The 19,488-nt window shown below is 37.1% G+C and overlaps 1 protein-coding gene across 1 annotated transcript in view; it reads left to right on the top strand.

Annotated features, from left to right (window-relative positions):
* The window catches only part of Efhc2 (EF-hand domain containing 2), a 191,742-nt gene extending 172,839 nt beyond the window's left edge, over window positions 1–18,903 (top strand). Inside the window, exons 14-15 of the mRNA XM_042683643.1 lie at window positions 6,455–6,560; window positions 18,661–18,903. Coding sequence (XP_042539577.1) covers window positions 6,455–6,560; window positions 18,661–18,759 — 205 coding nt within the window. The 3' untranslated portion in view covers window positions 18,760–18,903. The remainder of the gene's footprint in view (window positions 1–6,454; window positions 6,561–18,660) is intronic.
* The last annotated feature ends 585 nt before the right edge of the window (window positions 18,904–19,488 follow it).

Here is a 19,488-nt window from a genome sequence, read left to right as displayed (position 1 = left end):
AAGGAGGAGGCAACAATGCTTGATAAGAAATGTACTCATTACCTTGTTCATGTAATTGTAAACCCTCTGTGTGATATTTTCACAATAATAAAAAAAAAGAACTTGGGAGCAGGAAGGAAGACTAAAGGGGCTAATTCCAGTTAAACAATCTCCTACTCTTTTTTTCTCCAAAACTATTGGTTTACTATTTAGAAAGGCATGTTTCAGGATTGTTTGTCTGCTTGTCAAACTAAGTTTTTTCTTTTGTATCAAAGTGGTAGATGTTCATAGTCAAGAATAATCCAATAATTCTGAAAAGTTTATTTCAACAACAGCAGTCTCTGGCCACATCAGCAGCTACGTTCAACCTTTCTGATTGCTTTTTATAGGCTTTTAAATAGCATGGGCATTCTGTTAATTTTTTATTTATCATTTGTAAATGCTTTCTACTAACTTCCTATTATGATGATGACTGAGAAATTAGCTTACTTTGGTTCTCATTACAGTGTATTCTATTTGAATGATCCCAGAGTCTTCTCTGTATCCCTGAAGTTCTAGAAGTCTATGATGGGGAGGTGTGTGTGTGTGTGTGTGTGTGTGTGTGTGTGTGTGTGTGTGTGTGTGTGTGTGTGTTGCAGAGTCTTCCTTTTGTTTTTCAGAAACTTTCTTTTAGTTATTAAATAATTTTTTCCCTTCTGTTCTTACTTTTAGCTTATGAGAACTATTAAGAAATTAGATATTACAAATTTGGATATTTACTCTCTCAGTTTTATCAAGTTTCTTGTACTTGCTGAAATTTCCTGTTTTATATTCTAACCCTTCTACTGAATTCTTTTACTACCATCATAATTTTTTTTAATTCCGAGAACATGTTTTTTAGGTCTTGTGTTCCTTTTTGTAGACTTCTGTTTATCTTTTCAGGGGTATAACATATTTTCTTATCTTGCTTCTTACCCTCTGTTCCCTGAATGAAGTTTATCTGATTTCTTTTTTCCCCCTTCCTTGTTGCTCTCTTGATTGTTGTCCTTAATATTAGATGCTTTGGTAGATGTGGGAGTGTCTTCTTGATCATATTTTACTATGCAGTAAGTTCATGGGTATTCATCTTCATTAGGGAATCCCCAGAAGCTGAAATCTAGAGCTTTCTGTAGAACCATTCATAGCATTGAGAGGGAAAAGAGTTTAAACATTAGTCACATTCTAAAAGCTAGAAGGAGAAAGGGAGGATTGAATGCCCTCAAATTCAAAGTGTAATCTTTTTCTGCCTCCTTTATGCTTCATCACCTTTAGACTGGAGCTTTTTTATTTGAACTCGTTTCAAGAACAAGTTTCTATTCCCTCCTGGGAGAGAAAGCACACCCTAAAGGAAGGTATTTGGAGATCTAGCTGCCCTTACTTTGTCTAGGTTTTCTAATTATTCTTGTTTTCAATACCATACCTTGTCCCTGCCTCTGGTGGCACTTCCAGGCTGAAATTGCTGAGTCTCTTAGGAGTTTTATGGACCATGTTGATGGTTCATTCCTTTCCTTGGTTCTGCTAAGTTCATCACCAATGCTTTTCATACTGCAAAACATTTTAAACTTCCTTTTCCAATGAAGTCTTTTCTTCAGTTATCTTTGTCATTGTGTGCATCGTTCTTTATTCTTTTGTAGGTGAGAGAAATATTTGTGGTCCATCTATCATAATTTACTGCAGTTCTGTCCACTTCTCAAAAGCAAAGAATTCTTCCAGGAAGCATCAGCTAGTTTTTCCCTTTTAATTAAAAGATGTGTTTGTTCTTTTCTCCTCTGCTCCCCTTGGGTGAATGGGGGAGGGAGTACAGTACCTATTTACATACACTGAGGTCTTCTAAGAGAGAACTGAAAAGAAAATCTTGGAGTATTTTATTATATTAGCAAAGTCTTCCTGTTAGTCTGGTTCTGGGATTTGGGAAAGATGAAATATTTCATTTGTTCTAAAAAGAATTTATATATTTTAGAGCTATGTACACTTTCATTTACAGCTATTGATCCCTTATCAAGTATTATTTGATTTAGACCATCTTTCCCAAATACCTTCTAAATGGGCAAATAAAAATGTTGCATGTGATGAATCATGAACTGGTATGAGAAGAGAGCTTGGGGTTTAGAAGATAACAGGGAACATGGCCAAGTATCAGAGTTAGTGGTAACAAAATCAAATAGGACTGCTTATGGTGACTTCTGGAAATTTTTTTTTAATTTTATTTTATTTTATTTGAGAACATACTGTACAGAGGGGTTACAATTACATGGGCAGGATAATGCATACATTTTCCTATGAGTTACAATGCTTTCATCTAGAGAAAATACTAATTCCGGTAATGGGACTCAGAACAGAGAAATTTAAGGAAGACCTTCTTAAGGAAACTACATTTGAATTGAGACTTTATAGATAACAAGACAGAAAGTTCAAATGCCTTGCATATCTAGGAACAATCTAGACATGAGCAGACCCTCAGTAGATTTGGAGTATTGTGGCAAGGAGAGAGTTTTGAGGTGAGGTAAGCAGGATCGGTAAGTAGGAAGGAGCCAGACTAAGTTGGGTCTTTAAACCCTGGTAATAAGTAGTTTAGCTTGTATTCTAAGTAAGAAAGGCACAGGAAGATTTTGAACAAGGAAGTAATTAAACAGATCTATATTTTAAAAGGATCACTCTAGTGGAGGGTGGTTTGTTGCAACCTGAAAGTACATAGAAGAAGGAAGACCAATATATAGAGCTACTGCTAGAATCCAGATGATATTGGTTTGGGAGTAGGGAATAGTAAAAAATGGAGAGTAGTAGATAGGTTTATAATATACAGTGATAGTAAGTAGTCCCCAGGACCATTTAGTGGACAATGTATGAAGGGGAAATTGATCTTTTATACTCAATTGACTGGTTCTAACAGTACTGAAATACTTAATTCTGAACCCTAGGAGAATTACATTCTATACTGTAAGAACTGAGACAAGTATTTCATTGGTGATCCCATCCAGTTTCCCAGTCTGGCACCTACAGATAATATCTATGCAGCAAATGGGTCCCACACTTAATCTCCAAATGGACCTCTCTCTTGAACTTTAGACGCATAGCCTCAATTTCTCATTAAAATATAACAAATCTAGCTAAGCACTGGTTACTCACACCTATAATCCTAGCTACTCAAGAGGCTCAGATCTGATGATTGTGGTTCAAAACCATCCCAGCAGGAAAATCTGTGAGACTCTTTTCTCCAATAAACTACTCAGAAAAAGCCAGAAGCAGTGATGTGGCTCAAGTGGTAGAATGCTAGCCTTGAGCACAGAGAGGCCCAGGGACAGAACACTGGCCATGAGTTCAAGCCCCAGGACTGACCAAAAAATGTAAAAATCTAAAACTAAATTCTGGGACTTGCCACACAACCTACAAGTTCTACAGTTTTTCTCATCTCAGGTCAGTTTCTTCTTCCTAATTGCTCAATAAGAAGCCTCAAGTCATCTTCAATATTCCCTTTTTTCCTTACAGACAATATCATATATTATAGGAATTCCATTGAAAATGCATTCAGCACTGATCACTTCTTACCACCCTCATCGAATCCATCATTATTCCTCATTTAGGTTACTGCAAGGAACTGCTAGCTGCCCCTGCCACTTCTGTCTTGGCTCCTCTATTCTACTTTCAATATACCAGTTTAGATTAATCTTAACAATATATTAAAGCCTGTTTTAGTCTGCTCAAGCTGCTGTAACAGTATACTATGAATTCTGGAGGTTGAAAAGTCTAAGATCATGGTAGATGGTGAAGTCTAATACCTAATATCCTTCTTAGTGTGTTTCCACATGGGAGCATAGGCAAGAGATTCTCTAAGGCTTCTTTTACCCATTTTATTCCTTTATTTGTTTTTGGATTTATTATTTGTATGTATGTGTTAGGACTGAGGCTTGAACTCCGGGCCTTTTGCTTTGTTTAGCTTTTTTGCTCGTGGCTGCCACTCTACCACTTGAGCCACTCATCCTCTTCTGGCTTTTTGCTGTTTAATTGGAAATAAGAATATCTAATTTGCCTAATAGGGCTGGCTTCAAACCATGATCCTCAGATCTCAGCCTCCTGAGTAGCTAGGATTATAGTCGAGCCACTAACACAAGGGTATTTTTTTAAACAGGATCTTTCTCTGTAGTTCAGGCTGGCTTCAGATTCTAAATACTCCTGCCACTGCCTCCCAAGTACTCAGATTATAGTCAGGTACTACAATATCTGGCTATAGGACATGAATCTCAATCATGAGGGATCTGACCATAGTGACCTAAATAGCTCTTCCAGAGCTTCCACTCTAATAATGACACATCCATGATCAGACTTCAGCATATGAACTTGAGGTACAATCTTATAGAACAGTGATAGTCCTATAACTTTTCTGATAGTACGTCGTGACTTAGTTTTCTTTAGAGTCAAAGTCAAAGACAGTACAGAATCTCCTTCATCTCAGTTCCTACTCAGAGGAATAGGAAATGATTTCTTTAAGGACCTGCTAGAGAAGCTTCTCACAAGGCATACTTAATTGAGTTTTAGTTTGTGAAACATACACAAATAAAAGTAATAATGGTCAAGCATTTTGGCTACAAGTATTTCCTTAAACAGAACATTTCCTCCAAAGGAATTGAAATAATGAGTGTAGCCAAAATTCATAGAGTAAACAGTGGTAGGGGGTAGCATGTTAAGAGTTGTATCTAAAAATCCTTGGCCAAAGAAAATGTACACAGAAGAGTTACAGAATTCCCTTTTCTCTCTTCAGTCCCAGTTTAATTCTACTTTGTTTACATTGATGAGGCTATGTGACTTCAGCTTGAAGGATTTAATTTGTTGCTGCTAATTTTTATTGGTTTGTAAATAATGACTTATTTTTTCAATCCTTTGTGAAGAGATTAGAAAAAAATATCTGACTGATTATGGACATGTTATTTTAATGGCAAAGGCCCAGAGCAAGGGGCTTGGAACAATGTCTTAATAACTACTTTTGTCATTTCCTTCAAAAAGTGGTATTACATATAATCAGTAGATAATTTTTCTTAAATAATTGGTAGAATGTTATCAAATTCTTTGTTGTCCATCCTTCCTGCATGTCACCCTTTTTCATGTGTTTTAAAATTGTTATTATAAAGGTGATGTACAGAGGGGTTACAGTTACATTAAGTCAGGTAAAGAACACATTCCTTTTTGGACAATGTCACCCTTCCCTTGCTCTCTCTGAGTTTTTTTCTCTCCCATTCTCACCCATAAATTGTATAGTTCATTTTCAGCACAGTGCTTAGTGAGTACCACTGATGCATGAATATAATCAAATTTAAAACACATAGCACTGAGATATTACATTAAGAAATTCTTGGACATTATTTAGACCACCATAAAAATTTGTGCTGAAATCATTGTATTTTAGTAGCTAAAACTCTATTTTGGTTAAAGATCAATCCAATGTCCTTAAATAAAAATCAATAGCCAAAAATACTCTGTTTTCACCTCTTGTGGTACAGGATAATAATTTGTTAATTTTTTCAGAATGAAAACTGGCTTTTTATTATAAATTTAAAATAAATCATATGATACAGAGAGGTCTAAAGAAAAAGTCAAAAATCATTTCTCTTTTCAGAAAAAGGTCTTCTTATTATATAAGGGTATTATCAGGTTTTTAAAATCTGTGCTGTTTATCTATCTGTAGATATTATTTTATAACTCACTTTCCATTCTGTAATACATCAACAACATATTTCCATGACAGCAAAGATATGTATGCAAATAATCCATATTTAATGACTATGTAATAAATGACAATGTGCTTTTCTTTTTCTTAAAGTTAATCAAAACTTATCTTAAAGATTTAAGAAGTATGCAATTTAAGGAATATAAGGACATTCTATTTTACTGACATATTTCAACCACTAAACTTAACAGTCCTTAAATATTCTTAACAAAATACAGTGCTGTCTTAATAAATTAGCAAAGTTGGCTCTACAGCAAATGCAACAAATATTTATTGAATATATACCAATTGCTAGAGATTGGGCCTACTCTCGTGGATTCGGTAAATTAGATCCTCACTCTCCAATAATTTGTATTCTGGGCAATCTGAAGTAGATAACTAATAAAAATCAGATATTAAAGCATTGATGATAATATACTTTCTTTTTTTTGTCGGTCATGGGGCTTGAACTCTGGGCCTGGGAGCTGTCCCTCAGTTCTTCAGCTCAGGGCAAGTGCTCTACCACTTGAACCACAACATTACTTCCAGCTTTCTGACTGGTTTACTGGAGATAAGAGTCTCATGGAGTTTTCTGCCTGGGCTGGCTTTGGACTGTGATCCTCAGATCTCAGTCTCCTGAGTAGCTAGGATTACAGGCATGAGCCACTGGCACCTGGTGATAATATACTTTTAAGGTAAAATTTAGGCTGGTGTTTTGCTCATGAATTTTACACATTAAGTCAAACCATGTAATTTCAGGTTTGAAGATAGTGAAAAACAAATAAATTATGAAGCGTTTTTCTCTGCCCTGAACTGGAGACTGAATCCAATGCCTGAATATGTGTCACCATCGTACCTTAAAGAGGTAAACTACTTATTTTTATTAATTTATTTAATACCTACTTTAAAAAAACAGTTGTGACTATGTCCCCTGTATTTAACACCCTGTGTCTTTAAATTATTTTCAATATAAAATACTCATACGCTTGGGAGAAGAGTGTGTATATATTTCTGAATATTCCTGTTAAAAGCTAATTCACTTTCTATGCTGAGCAAACATCTGTTCTGTAAGAGCATGACTTGTCTTAGGCAGCTGAATTTTTTTAAACCTCACTCGCATCCAATTATATGGAAACGAGGATAATAGGTTACAGTTATAAATAGATATAAACACTGTTATCAAGGGATTCCGGTAACATCATCATAAGCTACAACAGCAAATCTCGAATTGTGCCTGTGTCAGGAATCCTCAGTGTATCTCTGGCTGTGTACACAGGTTTACCATGGGTGAAACAATTGAGTATAGGCACACACATTTCATGGTTGAGCCAAATTTAAAATAAAAATTCAGTAGAAAAATGCTTACTTAGGGAAAATAAAGTTTATGTGATTAGATGGTGTTGTCAACATTGTGGAATTGCTTGGAATTCTCTAAGATCTCTTTGGTCCAATTGTCTTTAAGGAGTGGGCGGGTGGGTGGTGGTTTGTTTGTGTTTTTACATGCTCCAGAAATTGATTTTCTTGGGAAAGTCCCTTGATAAAGTAAATGTCATGTGGTTGATACTCCCAGAAAGGAGGCGTTTATTCCTCCTAGTCTCTGCTGACCAACTCATTTTGGCCAGAGATTGTCTGATGCCTCTGGGAAGTTTCTCAGGCATGCAGGAGTGTAGCGGACAGCCTTAGCACTAGCAGATGGCTGGGAGACCATGGTGGCCTTTGTGCAGTTGAACAGCGGTAGGGCTGAATTCTGGCTCTGCTGCTTATTTAGCATAATAACTTCAGGTCAGTCAATTTACCTTGTTCATTCATAGATTTAATCTTCAGATAAGTCAAAATTAAATATCCTGAGTAGATCTTCTGCTTGGTGTTGGTGTCCAAAGATAAAGGATATCAAGGCTACTATTGAGAGAACCACTGCTGATGAAGATACAGCAGTGCACTAATGATTTGGAGTGTGGCTTGATAGAGAAGATATTGAGATACCGTGAAATGATGAAAAAGCTGCTTCTGAATCAGAGGAATAAGAAGTACTCTTGGGGAGGTGACACTTGACATCTCAGTGGAGTACTAAGAGTTAGCAAAGTAGGAAAGTGACCTGGTATAGAAAAGGCATTGCTAACAGAGCTGTCTGGGACACAGGACAGCATGGTTCTTTAACAGAAGCAAGAGGAATTGCTGTGGCTAGAAAAGGATGAGAGGCTAGAGGTGCCTACAAGGGAGGGTGAGCTTTCAGTGTTGCCCTGGCAGGGACAGAGATCATTGACGTACATCCATTTATTTGATTTTAAAATGAATATTTCTTTTAGTTGTATCCATTTATGGGGTACCGTGTGATAGAAACACGTCTTCTCATTGCTTTGTATTTTCGTTTTCCATTTCACCCAGTTCTATGTTGGAGATGTCATTATTACATAAAAGTATGATCATACCCCATGCATTTATCTCCAGTGTGGCTTGCATGGGAAGTTCCTAGTTTAATATGTGAAGATCTAAGGCATTATTTAATAGATGTAGTATAGATATACAGCAATTTACTCCACCATTCTCTATTGATAAGCATTCAGGTTGTTTCTATACTTCTTCCCTCCTAAAATGCAGTATTGTATTTTTTGTTTTTTGATGACTATTGAATTTGCGTAAAATATCAGCTTTTATACCTACAGTAATGAAGACATTTTTTCCACAATAACACAGAATGTACATATGTAATGGAACAAGTGTTTCATAAAAGAATACCATTCTAACTGCAGGGTGCAATATAATTTTTTTCTTCTTTCCTTCTTCTACTTTCCTACTCCCTACTTCTTCCCCTGTCTGTTTCTTTCCTTATTTTGAATGTTTTTTCTGACCCATTACATTGATTAGAAGCATCAACACTCACACTAGAGTAGAACTAGTCTGGGAAAGCCATGGATTCACTTTCCTTGTGTGCACCCTTCCCCCATTTCATCAGTTACCACTCTGCATCCTGGGACATTTCCTGAGCCTCAGACTTCAGGTGCTTTTTAGAGAAGCAATGTAGAGCACAAGGTCTGGAATGAGAAAGAGACTTGTATTCAACCCAAGGACATTAACTTACCAAGTGATTTGTACAAATTATTTGATCTTTCAGGTTTTTCCATGTCTAATATGAAAATTAAAATAATTCTTCCGTTAAGGTTACTGTGAGGACTCAGGGAGTCAGTAAACTCACAGATCTTACAACAACTCCTGTCCCTGAGGGTTTAAATGTTAGGTGCTTTTATTGTTTATAAAGTGGAGATGCCTTGCCTTCCTCAAGTCAATGGGCCAGGCCCTGAGCCATCCTTTACAAGGCTAAGATGGATGATTTTCTCCTCACTGGAAAACAATAGACTCATTATAGACCAGAATGTTACATCACATCAAGAAAAGCAGTAGGCTCTTGTTATTCGGTGGCAGTTAAGCAGTAGCTGCTGTTATTCAATTATGGCAAGAACTTTACTCACAGTCTCTACACTTATAAATAGTTCTGTCTACCACAAACCTTTGAAAGGGACTATTTAGTAGGAACAGGTTGAACATGATATTGTATAATCCATATGATAAAAATCAGTAACATGTTAATAGCTAGTAATGACTGGAGACACTTGGATCAGATCATGATCCAGGTTGAGTTCTCTAAGAATCAGATGAAGTCTAACATACAGCATGTTTATTTGTTGGTATGCTGGAATTACTAGAAGGTGAGAGAAAGAAATAGAGGAGAGAGCAAGACACAGAGACAGAGACAGAGAGACAGAGACAGAGACAGACAGAGACAGAGACAGACAGAGACAGAGACAGACAGAGACAGAGACAGAGAGACAGAGACAGAGAGAGAGAAAAAGAGAGAGAGAGAGAGAGAGAGAGAGAGAGAGAGAATGTTGAAGGCATTCCCAAGACAGCTTTGACTAACCCACAGGAGTTTTGAAGTTAGAATAATCTTTCACAGTTCAGCTAAAATAGCCTGAACCTTTCTATTCCTGTGGGTTATTATAAGAAGTGATATGACTTCAGGAAATGTGTAAACAAGACATCTCTTTTTTATTTTTTCCAATCCTGGGGTTTGAACTCAGGGCACTGTCACTGAGCTTCTTTTGCTCAAGGCTAGCACTCTACCACTTGAGCCACATTGCCACTTCCAGCCTTCTCTGTTTATGTGGTACTGAGGACTCGAACCCAGGGTTTCATGCATGCTAGGCAAGCACCCTACCACTAAGCCATATTCCCAGCCCCCAAGACATCTCTCTGGGTGTAGCAACTCATGCTTCTCCTCAAGGAGATTCTGGGTGGTACATCACAGCTGGGCACCCAGGCCTGGTTGAATGTTCTTAGTGTTAGTTGAGAGCCTTTTCATGTAGTACAGTCTCTTCCTGTGCTTTTCTTACATTCTTGTCTTATCTTTCATGCTGGGAAATGATAAGAGACTGGTTATGCCAGAAAAGGCTATGCAGGAGTTAAAACAGATGTGGAGGGCCCTGGACCCAGTTAGGTACAAAAACCTTCAGCTTTAGGAATTACCATAATTTGGGGGTTGCCATAGCCCAAATCACTTGTGGTACCTCAAGGCAAGATCAATCAAGTGGTGGAAGTGCTGCAGTCCTAAGTGTGATATCATGGGGTTGAAAGTCTTTTGAAAATAAAAAATATCTGGCTGAGCTGTGTGGAAATATGGCCCAGGTGAAGGCCTGGTTTGGGAAGATACTTATTTCCTCCAGCATGTGAGCTGGACAGTCTGTCTCTGGTAGAAGCTTTACTGATGACATGGACAATTCTTTAGAAGCTACCAGTACTACTCTTATTCAGAAACTGGATTTCTTTACTTTGGGGCCCATTTTTCTCCTGAGCATGGTCTCTTTCCCATACTTGAGATTATATTGAGAAATTAGAAAGAGACTTCTTGGCTGATGAAAACTGAATAAGCTATAGTGCTGTATTCAGCTTAAATTCCATGTATATCAGTGTTAATGGAGAGGATGAAAGTTTAGGTTTGAATTTGGGACACCTCCTCAGCCTAGCCTGATGGATTAACTTGCAATGCATATAGGATGTGTAGAGAGGGGACAAAAGCTAGGAACAAGACCATTGGTTTTAGCTAATCAGAGACTGAGTTGGCTTTGTCTGGTATATAAACCATGGGATTAGAAGGGCAAGATGTCAAAAAGCAAGTTATCCTCAAACAGAGAACACAGTGATGGGGAATCTAAGAAGTAAGCACCATTCAATCCTCAAAAGGAGTCAGTTAACAGGCTTCCAGAGAGCCAGGAAGTTTAGTGAAGTGACCCACATAGGTTGGCCTGTAAGGGCAGAGAGTATAGTGAAGGATCTTGAGGAACAAATGGAGAATAATGATACAAACCAATCTGTTACCAGGATTAAAGGTCTTAGCTCAGGAGAACAAGCCCCACAACCAGAGTATAAAGCCAGGTCCAGATAATAGATCCTGGAGCTGGTTCTGCTCTTGGATGGCAAGACCAGTTCCCTAGATTCAGATGTAGCTTTCCTCCATGTGATAGTAAGTGACCTTAGCTGATAGAAGTGGTCCCAAACAACCAAGAAGTGGTTCCAAACAATCAAGCAAAATTTAAAGAAGACTACAGTCTTCTTAAATGGTTTAAAGCTAGAGGAGGTCTAGCTTTACTTAGTTTGGCTGCTTTTAGTGAGAGGATTTTCCTGCATGGAGATATAAGCTATAAGCCAACTATCACCCATGAGTGCTAGCTGTGGTCTATTGGCAATGGTGTATGGCATGGATTTTTGTGGAGGGGGCAAGGGAAACTCCTGAACTCATACCCCCTGGCATATGATGAACTGTTGAGTCTGTTTCTTCTCCCTCCATTCTGTGACTGCTTATGGTCTTACCATGTTGCCCTGGTACTATTGTCACCTAGAGACCCCTGTTTCCATTGCACTGTGCTTGTTCACAGATGGTAGTTGTAAAACTGGCAAAATAGGTCCCACTGTTTCAGAGCCTGTCTGATTAATCTCAGAGGTCATGTTTTATAAAAATAACACTGAATTGGTGCTCATATAAACTTTATAGCTTGCACTATATGATTGGTTGGTGTCTTATCTATTGACATTTCTGAGAAAAATCGGACGTGGCTTGTTTTATGAGCACTGTAACTGCAAAAGCATTACAGTTGACTCTAGAGCACTCTCCCCCACCCCCACAGGATGATATATGGTCTTGGCAGTGGGAAGTTGGAGGAGGTTGAGTACACCTTGAGATACATCTTTGGATACCCACTTGTTGAAGATCTTTTGTCATTTAGGGCACAGAAAACCTGGTGACATTTTATTGTCCTAATAACCTTGACAGAATATCATTACCAACTTGTAGATTGGAAGGTTATAGTCAGAGGCAGTTATTTCTAATATTTGTGGCTAAATGTAACAGTTGGAATAAAAGGTTAATATTCACTCTCATTAAGTTTAAAAAATAACTGGTAAGCACACTGATTACCTAACACAAAACAATAACTTAGGAAAAAATATTTCGAGAGTATACTATAATCTAAAATATTGGATGATGTCTACTTAAATTGTATATAAGCCTGTCACAAAAACTCCAAAAATAGATGTTTCCTTAAAAACTTTACTTTTTCTGTAATATAGTTCCAAGGAAAAGTTTCCTGTTAAAAGTTACAGTCATCTTAGTTACATTGGGACACAGACAACTCTTGAATCTTTGTCCAGGGCAAATGAAAGTGACTGTGAAATACTGCTATTGCTGCAAAGAGGCAAATGGGTAGGAGTATTAGTGAAGCTGATTTTATAGATGAGCTTTTCCTTATGTTGTCAGAATGCTGTTGATTAGCCCAAGAAGTATTTATAAAATCCTCTTCTCTAAATGAATTTCAATTTGATTTGCTAAAATTAAATTGCTTTTTATGATTTTATACCTAATCTGATTATATCTAAGGTCATGTCACACTTATTACAAGGAAGAAAGTCTAAGAAAACAATTTTGATTCTGTTTATGTTGCTAGACTTTCTGAAGATTCATAGTTATTTCCTATGGAATTATCTTTTCTACGCAAGTAGAAGGGAGTAATGTGGTGAAATCACTTACATGACTATCAGCCTTGCATTTGGGAAGAATAAAAATAACCTTATTGCAATGAAGCATGGAATTTAATTGGCTCCCGATCTTTCCCCCTCATGCATCTGGTGGCCAGTACTACAGTAGAAAAATTTTAAACTAGAAGAAGACATAATCCAATTAAATTTTCTTTTAAAAATGTCAAAGCAAATAAATCCAGAGCTTATTAGCTCACATACAGCTCTGTTCTTACTGGACAGATGCTGTTTACTGGGTTTTCATCCAGTGCCATCTTCGCTTTTCATTTCAAGCAGGGCTGTGTGAGGTATTTTTGCTGCTGCTGTTGTTTAAACAGATAGGCAGCTACAATTTCTCACCATTGATGAATGAGTAAATTATTGCCCACTTCTTGGACATCTTAAACGGCTGTAGTGACAGCTAGCTTAGAATATGTCATAGATTCTCATTGGAAACAAGGAGTCTTAGCTATTTTAGAATCATGATTTTATATCATTGAATCCCACTCTGTATTTTGTAGTTATCCCTTATTTCAGAAAATGCTATGTAGACATATTATTTAATGCTCCATGTTACATTAAATTTTGTTCTGAGAGTTGAACACTGCCTCTTGAGTTATCTGGAAGTCATTCTTGAGATTACCTTCATCCACAGTTTGCCAGAAGTTCCTTTCTTCTAAGCTGTGCCAGCTGTGGCTTTTGGAGTCACTTTTTTTTAAACCATTGATAAATGCAACACTGCTTCATGTCTTCATCTGATCACCTCTAGGAAACTTGGAGATAAGGATTGGATTGGAAGTAGTTTGAGGGAGAAAGTGAAAGAATACTAGTAGAAAATTAGAAAGATTAGGCAGAGAGAGAGAGAGAGGGCATTATTAAAGGGTGGTTATCAATGAGTCACAAATGGGTAAATGGGTCTGACTGAAGCTTAATGCTGCTGGGCATTAGATGGAGGACATCTAACTCAGAATTGTCTCACCCAAAGTGCAAGGAAGCTGCAGTAGTCATCTATGAAGTGGAGAGAAGCAATTCCTAGCATTTGTTGCTTACCATAAGGGCAAACAAAGGGGCCTCAGAGGTGGAATAGGGTTGAGGGCAAAGGACACAGTTGAAAGTCAGACTGGTGTGTGCCAGAGTGGAAGGGGTGAGAGAATAAGGTGCACTGACAGAACCTATGACAACACAGATAGTTAAAATTCCAAATACGGCACTGCCAGGGATTTGTATTACAGAGACACAAGCAAGCTGCCCTCACTTGGATTGGGAAGACTCATGGTGGATGAGACCCCCTTGTTGTACAATTACCAGGCACTTGGAGTAATTCCCATTTGAAGGGGCAACTTGCACTTTAGTGTGTATAAGGCCCAGATTCCACCCTAGCATTGAAAAGAAAAAAATAAGAAAAAGAACATCAACAGAACACACTATACAGAAAGCTATCTGATCTGGAGTTTTGTTTGCATTTGCTCCTGGAGGATGAATAAAAGAGCAGTATTTTAACTTACCGCCCAGATTTTCATTAAGATTCTCAAGTATTAATACTTGGAGATTTAATAGAGAGAACACTTAGTGGTGGTATGGGGGATTTCTTATGTCATCAAAACCCTCTTCCTATAATAAAGGGACCAGACAGATGATTCCTTTAGATAGGTCTAATTATGGGCAGAATTATGAAGGAGATATTTCCTATTTTCTTGATCTGCACTAACAGTGCCTGAGCCTCTTAAACCTCTCCTGCTTTCTACCTTCTTTTAGATTCCAAATTTGATTCCGTAGTCAATTTTCAAGTAATACCTGAGAAAATCACACCCAAATTGGAGGGATAGGTTTTGATTCCCCAACATTACATGTATGTCATGACATGTATCAAATTTGGGGGCAGGAAAGCCATTAACAGCCACTCCCACCTGGAGCCTAGAGAATAGTGACAAAGGGAAAACTGCTGGAGTGAAGTGGTATTGATTCTAAATAATGAGCACAGTGGGGCTGGAGTAGTCAGGAAAGCTTTGCAGGACCCCTGGGGTTTTAAAGCTGGTTGGATTTTTAAAGGAAAAGACTATGATCTTTTCATCTTAAATTATTCTGAATGTTAAGTCTTTGGGACATTTACTGGAGTTTCATTTTGCCCAAGTCTGGCTTGTTGCTGATAAATTTGATTCTAATCTCCAGATCTTTGAGTTATTGTACTGGTATAGGTTCTTCAATTTTTGTCCCTCTTGTTAGGATTTAAGCCATGATGCAGTGCTCAAAAAAGCCTCAGAAAACACTACTTTCGCTGCCTAATAAGCTATGAGCTAAGATACTCTAGTACTGTTTCTAAAGAGAATGTATTCTTCAAATAAGTCTGTCTTAATTATGAGTTGCATAATGGTTTTTTATTCTTTTTGTATTAAAACTTTTTAAAAAAAAAAACCATCAGGAAATAGTAGTTCTGAATGTGCATGTTTGTACCATTTCTCTCCAATGAGATCAAATTAAAAAATACCACTTAAGAGCAAAAATTGTTTAAGGTTTTATAATGAAATTTTTGAGGATGTGTTTGAATAACAGAGTTGAATGACCATTGATCGCAACCTTCATTGACTAAAATCTATTGCTTAATGTATGCACACTAGTTTCCTGTCTGTTGATGTGAAGAGGGTCATTTCACAAAACTCTCCCTTTAAGGATCAGTTTTGTCATCATCCATCTGAAAGGTCATTTCCTTCTTCATACTGCCAGTTGGTAGTTTGGGCTCAACCTCTGGCAGGCGGCATTTTTGAGAGAGAAGTATCAGTTCAAGAACCCCATTGTTTTCCACTTAACTTTTCTTGTTGAAACCAATAGGACCAAATGTCGCTATGTAGGATGTGAGCCAGCTGCTTCTGAGTAAGCCCACTACATTGCTTGGTTTTGGAGAGAAGCCCAGCAAAGAAGCATAGCTCTGGAGCCTCCCTGCTGGGATGAGGAGCCAAGCTTCTCCACTGACTATTTCATTTTAGGCAAGCCACTTAATCCTTCTATGCCTCAGTTTCCTTTCTGGTAAATAATTACCATAGTAACACCTACCTCTTGAGATTTCTGTAATGAGTAAAGTTAACATAGTACACTTAAGGCATGTAAAAATGTACCTGTCATATAGTAAAAATCCAATAAATGTCTTATTACACTATTATCAATACTAGGTACTAACAGGCTTATTATAACCCTACAGAACTGCAACTAGTTTACAATTATGCATCATCTCCTATGTGACAATTTTGTGCCTTGTGGCCAGCACTTGGTATCCTTCTGATTCTACATCAGTGTTATCAATTGTCATACTTTCAGATTCCAACTTTGCACTATTCTTTATACAGCAGCATTTTCAAGGATGTACCAGAATCTGTACCTTAATGTCTCATGGGCACTTGAAACACAACAAGTCCATATTCGGACTTAGTAATTTGTAACTACCAGAATTTCATCACATTTTTTACCCACTAAAAAAAAATCAAAATTCCTTTTTTTTTACCCTGCTTTCCTAAATTGCACTGGGTTAAATATTGTCACCCTGCAAAGACATGTCTACTGAGACCTCAGAATATGACCCTTCTTGGAAATAGTCTTCACAGATATAATTAGTAAAATAAGATTATAATGGATTAGCATGAACCTCTATCTGTTGCTTCATATCCTTTTAAGATAGTCACAAGAAGACAAGACACACTCACATAGAATACTTTGTGAAGGCAGGAACAGATATTACCATGTCATCTCCATAAGCCAAGGAATTACAATAATTATCCAAAACCTATAACGCTACTCTTTTTTCTTTCCCACATTAAACCTTATGATTTCTAGACATTTTATGTTCTTCTGCAACAGTCTTTCAGAAATAACTCCTTTCTCCAGCCTAGCTTCAGCCACCCTAGTTACGACATAGCCATCACTCCATGACTGGCGCAGTAACTACAAAATTTCATTTCATTCTTCATACATACACCATGCTATCTAATCAAGCAAGTTATTGTTCCGGCTGTGACTCACCAGTGGTTTCCGTTGGCCACCGTCTTAACTATGAATAATATAGAAGATTCTCCTTCCAACAACTTTTTTGACTTTGTACCACATGCTGCCAACCATATTGGGCTACTTGTCCTTTCTTGAAAATAGCTCTTGAAGTCTCCAAGCCTTTGCTTATGCTGTTCCTGAAGCTTGGAACTTTTCAATGAAGGGGCTTTAGGCCCCTGCTGAACTGCTCCTCATCATATAACTGCTCCTCATCAACTAAATCTTAGTGGCTGCCAGAATTTCATCACATAGAAATATTGAATCTTTCTTTTGTTTATGTAACTTCTCATTACTCTGGGTATGAATGAACACTTTAAATAGGTTGCGGGTATAGCTCAGTGATAGAACACTTATCTGGCATGTATATAGCTGAACTGTCTTATTATAAAAACAGGAAAAAAGAAAAAATCCCCTTAAAGAAAACAGTTCAACAGTTAACCTTGACAAGAGAACCACAGTCATGAACTCTCCCTCCTGTTAGTAATATTAATTGATCATAATATATACAAAAGGTTATGTTTGTATATATGTGTATATGTGTGTACATGTATTCACTAATATACTATCATGTGTCACTTAATAATGGGGTTATGTTCTGAGTAATGCATCCTTAGGTAAGTTCATTGCTGTGTGACATAATAGAGTATGCATCATACAAACTTTGATGCATACACTTAGGCTCTATGGTATGTCTGTGCGTATATATATGAGATTAGAACTTATTGCTCTAAGGTCACAATAAACAAAACAACATGAGATTTACAAGAGAAAATGGTGGAGTCAAGAGATGGTAAACACAAGATGTTTGAGGTTGCTGCCAACATAACCTACCACGCTGTTTTGATAAACCCTTTTTTGAATAAATAGGAGCACTCACAACTAACGATGAATGGAATAGTAGATACAATCATAGTAAATGGTTGTTTGTTATCATTATCCAGTACTATGTACAGTACATAATTGTGTATGCAAGTATACTGTTAGTGTAGTGTGAGGTAAGATAGTTTACATTAGTTTCCCTACATAGATATGTGAACAGTATATTGTGCCCTATTCCCATGAGACAGTAGAGATTTTTTTTTCATCTCTATTATAATCTCATGGGGCTACTGTCATGTGAAGTATACCTGTGATAAAGGCCTTTGTTCTATAGCGCCTGTGTGAATAAAGTAGCTTATCTCAAAGAGTGTAGCATAAACAGTCCAGTGATCTTTTAGTTGTCTATTAAAGAAACAGTAACAAAGCAACAAATTTGGATGGGGAAATTCTTAATAGCATCTAGGAGGAGCTATTACTGTGATAATGCTGCCAAACAACTCTGAATATTTCATACATATATTTTTCTTATCTGTGGGCCTGTGGGTCAGCCAAGCTTGATTGAATATAGCTGGGTTTGGATGTGAGGGCGATCTGGCTGCGACATCTGTCACCCCATTGATCGCCAGGGTTGAATATAGCTGGGCTTGCATTCGCAGTACAAATGGGCCTGGTCTTCACCATCTCTGTCATTCTAGGATCAGCAGCATCTAAGTCCATGCTCTTCTCACATATTACAGCCTGTATTCATATTACATTTGTTAACAGGTTATAGCCATTCAGGTGGTCAACCCTGTATCAGAGGGACAGGAAAGTAAAGTTCCTTCTTCATGGGAGGGGTGGCAGCCATAAGAGCACAGGCATGTAATTGTAGTAGAAGGAGTGAGCAAAGAATATAAAACAAGAATCTAATATTCCTTATTGTCCTCATGATGATGAAGTAGAAACCTCTACTTTGAAAATAAACTGTTTACCAAAGCTTATTTCAAAACATGAAACAATTTGCACTTGGAAATGTAGCTCTAATTATCTCCATCTGTTTTTTTTTTTTCCAGAAATGTGAGGATATTTGGCTTGGTATGCCATCACCTATTCCTGCGAAATACATTAAATACTTAGCCATGTTGGAGGATGTGTATGGCTTAGACCAATGAACCTGACATTATTCATCACATACCTTTGATTCGCTGCTCTTAATATTTCTAAGTTTATTTTAGTAGATGCCATTTCATTCAAACAAAAAAAGAAACAAATTTATATTGAATGAAAATTTGTAAACCACGCTAAATCTACTTTTGTCATCATAATTCTTCAGAACATTATTTTAGATTGCTGATATGCTGACACTATTAAAAATGCCATTTAAAATAATGTGGAACATTTTTATTGTATGTGTGATCTATGAATTCCAAAGAATCTCATAATTTCCCATTTAACATCATTTGATTCATTACAATATGAAAAGAAAATGACTTTTGACAGCTATACATGACAGCATAAAATGAAATTATATCTGAGCAATAAGTTGTGATTCTTTTAAACATTTTTTGAAATCTTTTTGACACATGTTTATTACTTGCATAATTAAGTTTTATAGCAACCCACCTCATCAAAATAATCCTTAAACCTCCCTAGAGTGAATGTGTTTATTTTCTGAAGTCAGTGAAGTTATGGGAAGAAAACGAACCTCCTCTTTGCCAACACACACACACACACACACACACACACACACACACACACACACACACACACACATCTGGAAGAGAAATTAAAACATGCAATGTTTATATTTTTAATACACTTTTTGAGTCTAAAGTTAGCTTATTAGCTTAGGACTATATGCATGTATATATATATATGTATACATATTATATATACATATA

The sequence above is a fragment of the Dipodomys spectabilis genome, unplaced genomic scaffold, assembly GCF_019054845.1.
Source record: "Dipodomys spectabilis isolate Male_0828 unplaced genomic scaffold, ASM1905484v1 ptg000082l, whole genome shotgun sequence".
NCBI classification, from domain to species: Eukaryota; Metazoa; Chordata; class Mammalia; order Rodentia; family Heteromyidae; genus Dipodomys; species Dipodomys spectabilis.
This window is presented reverse-complemented; position numbering and strand designations above follow the sequence as displayed.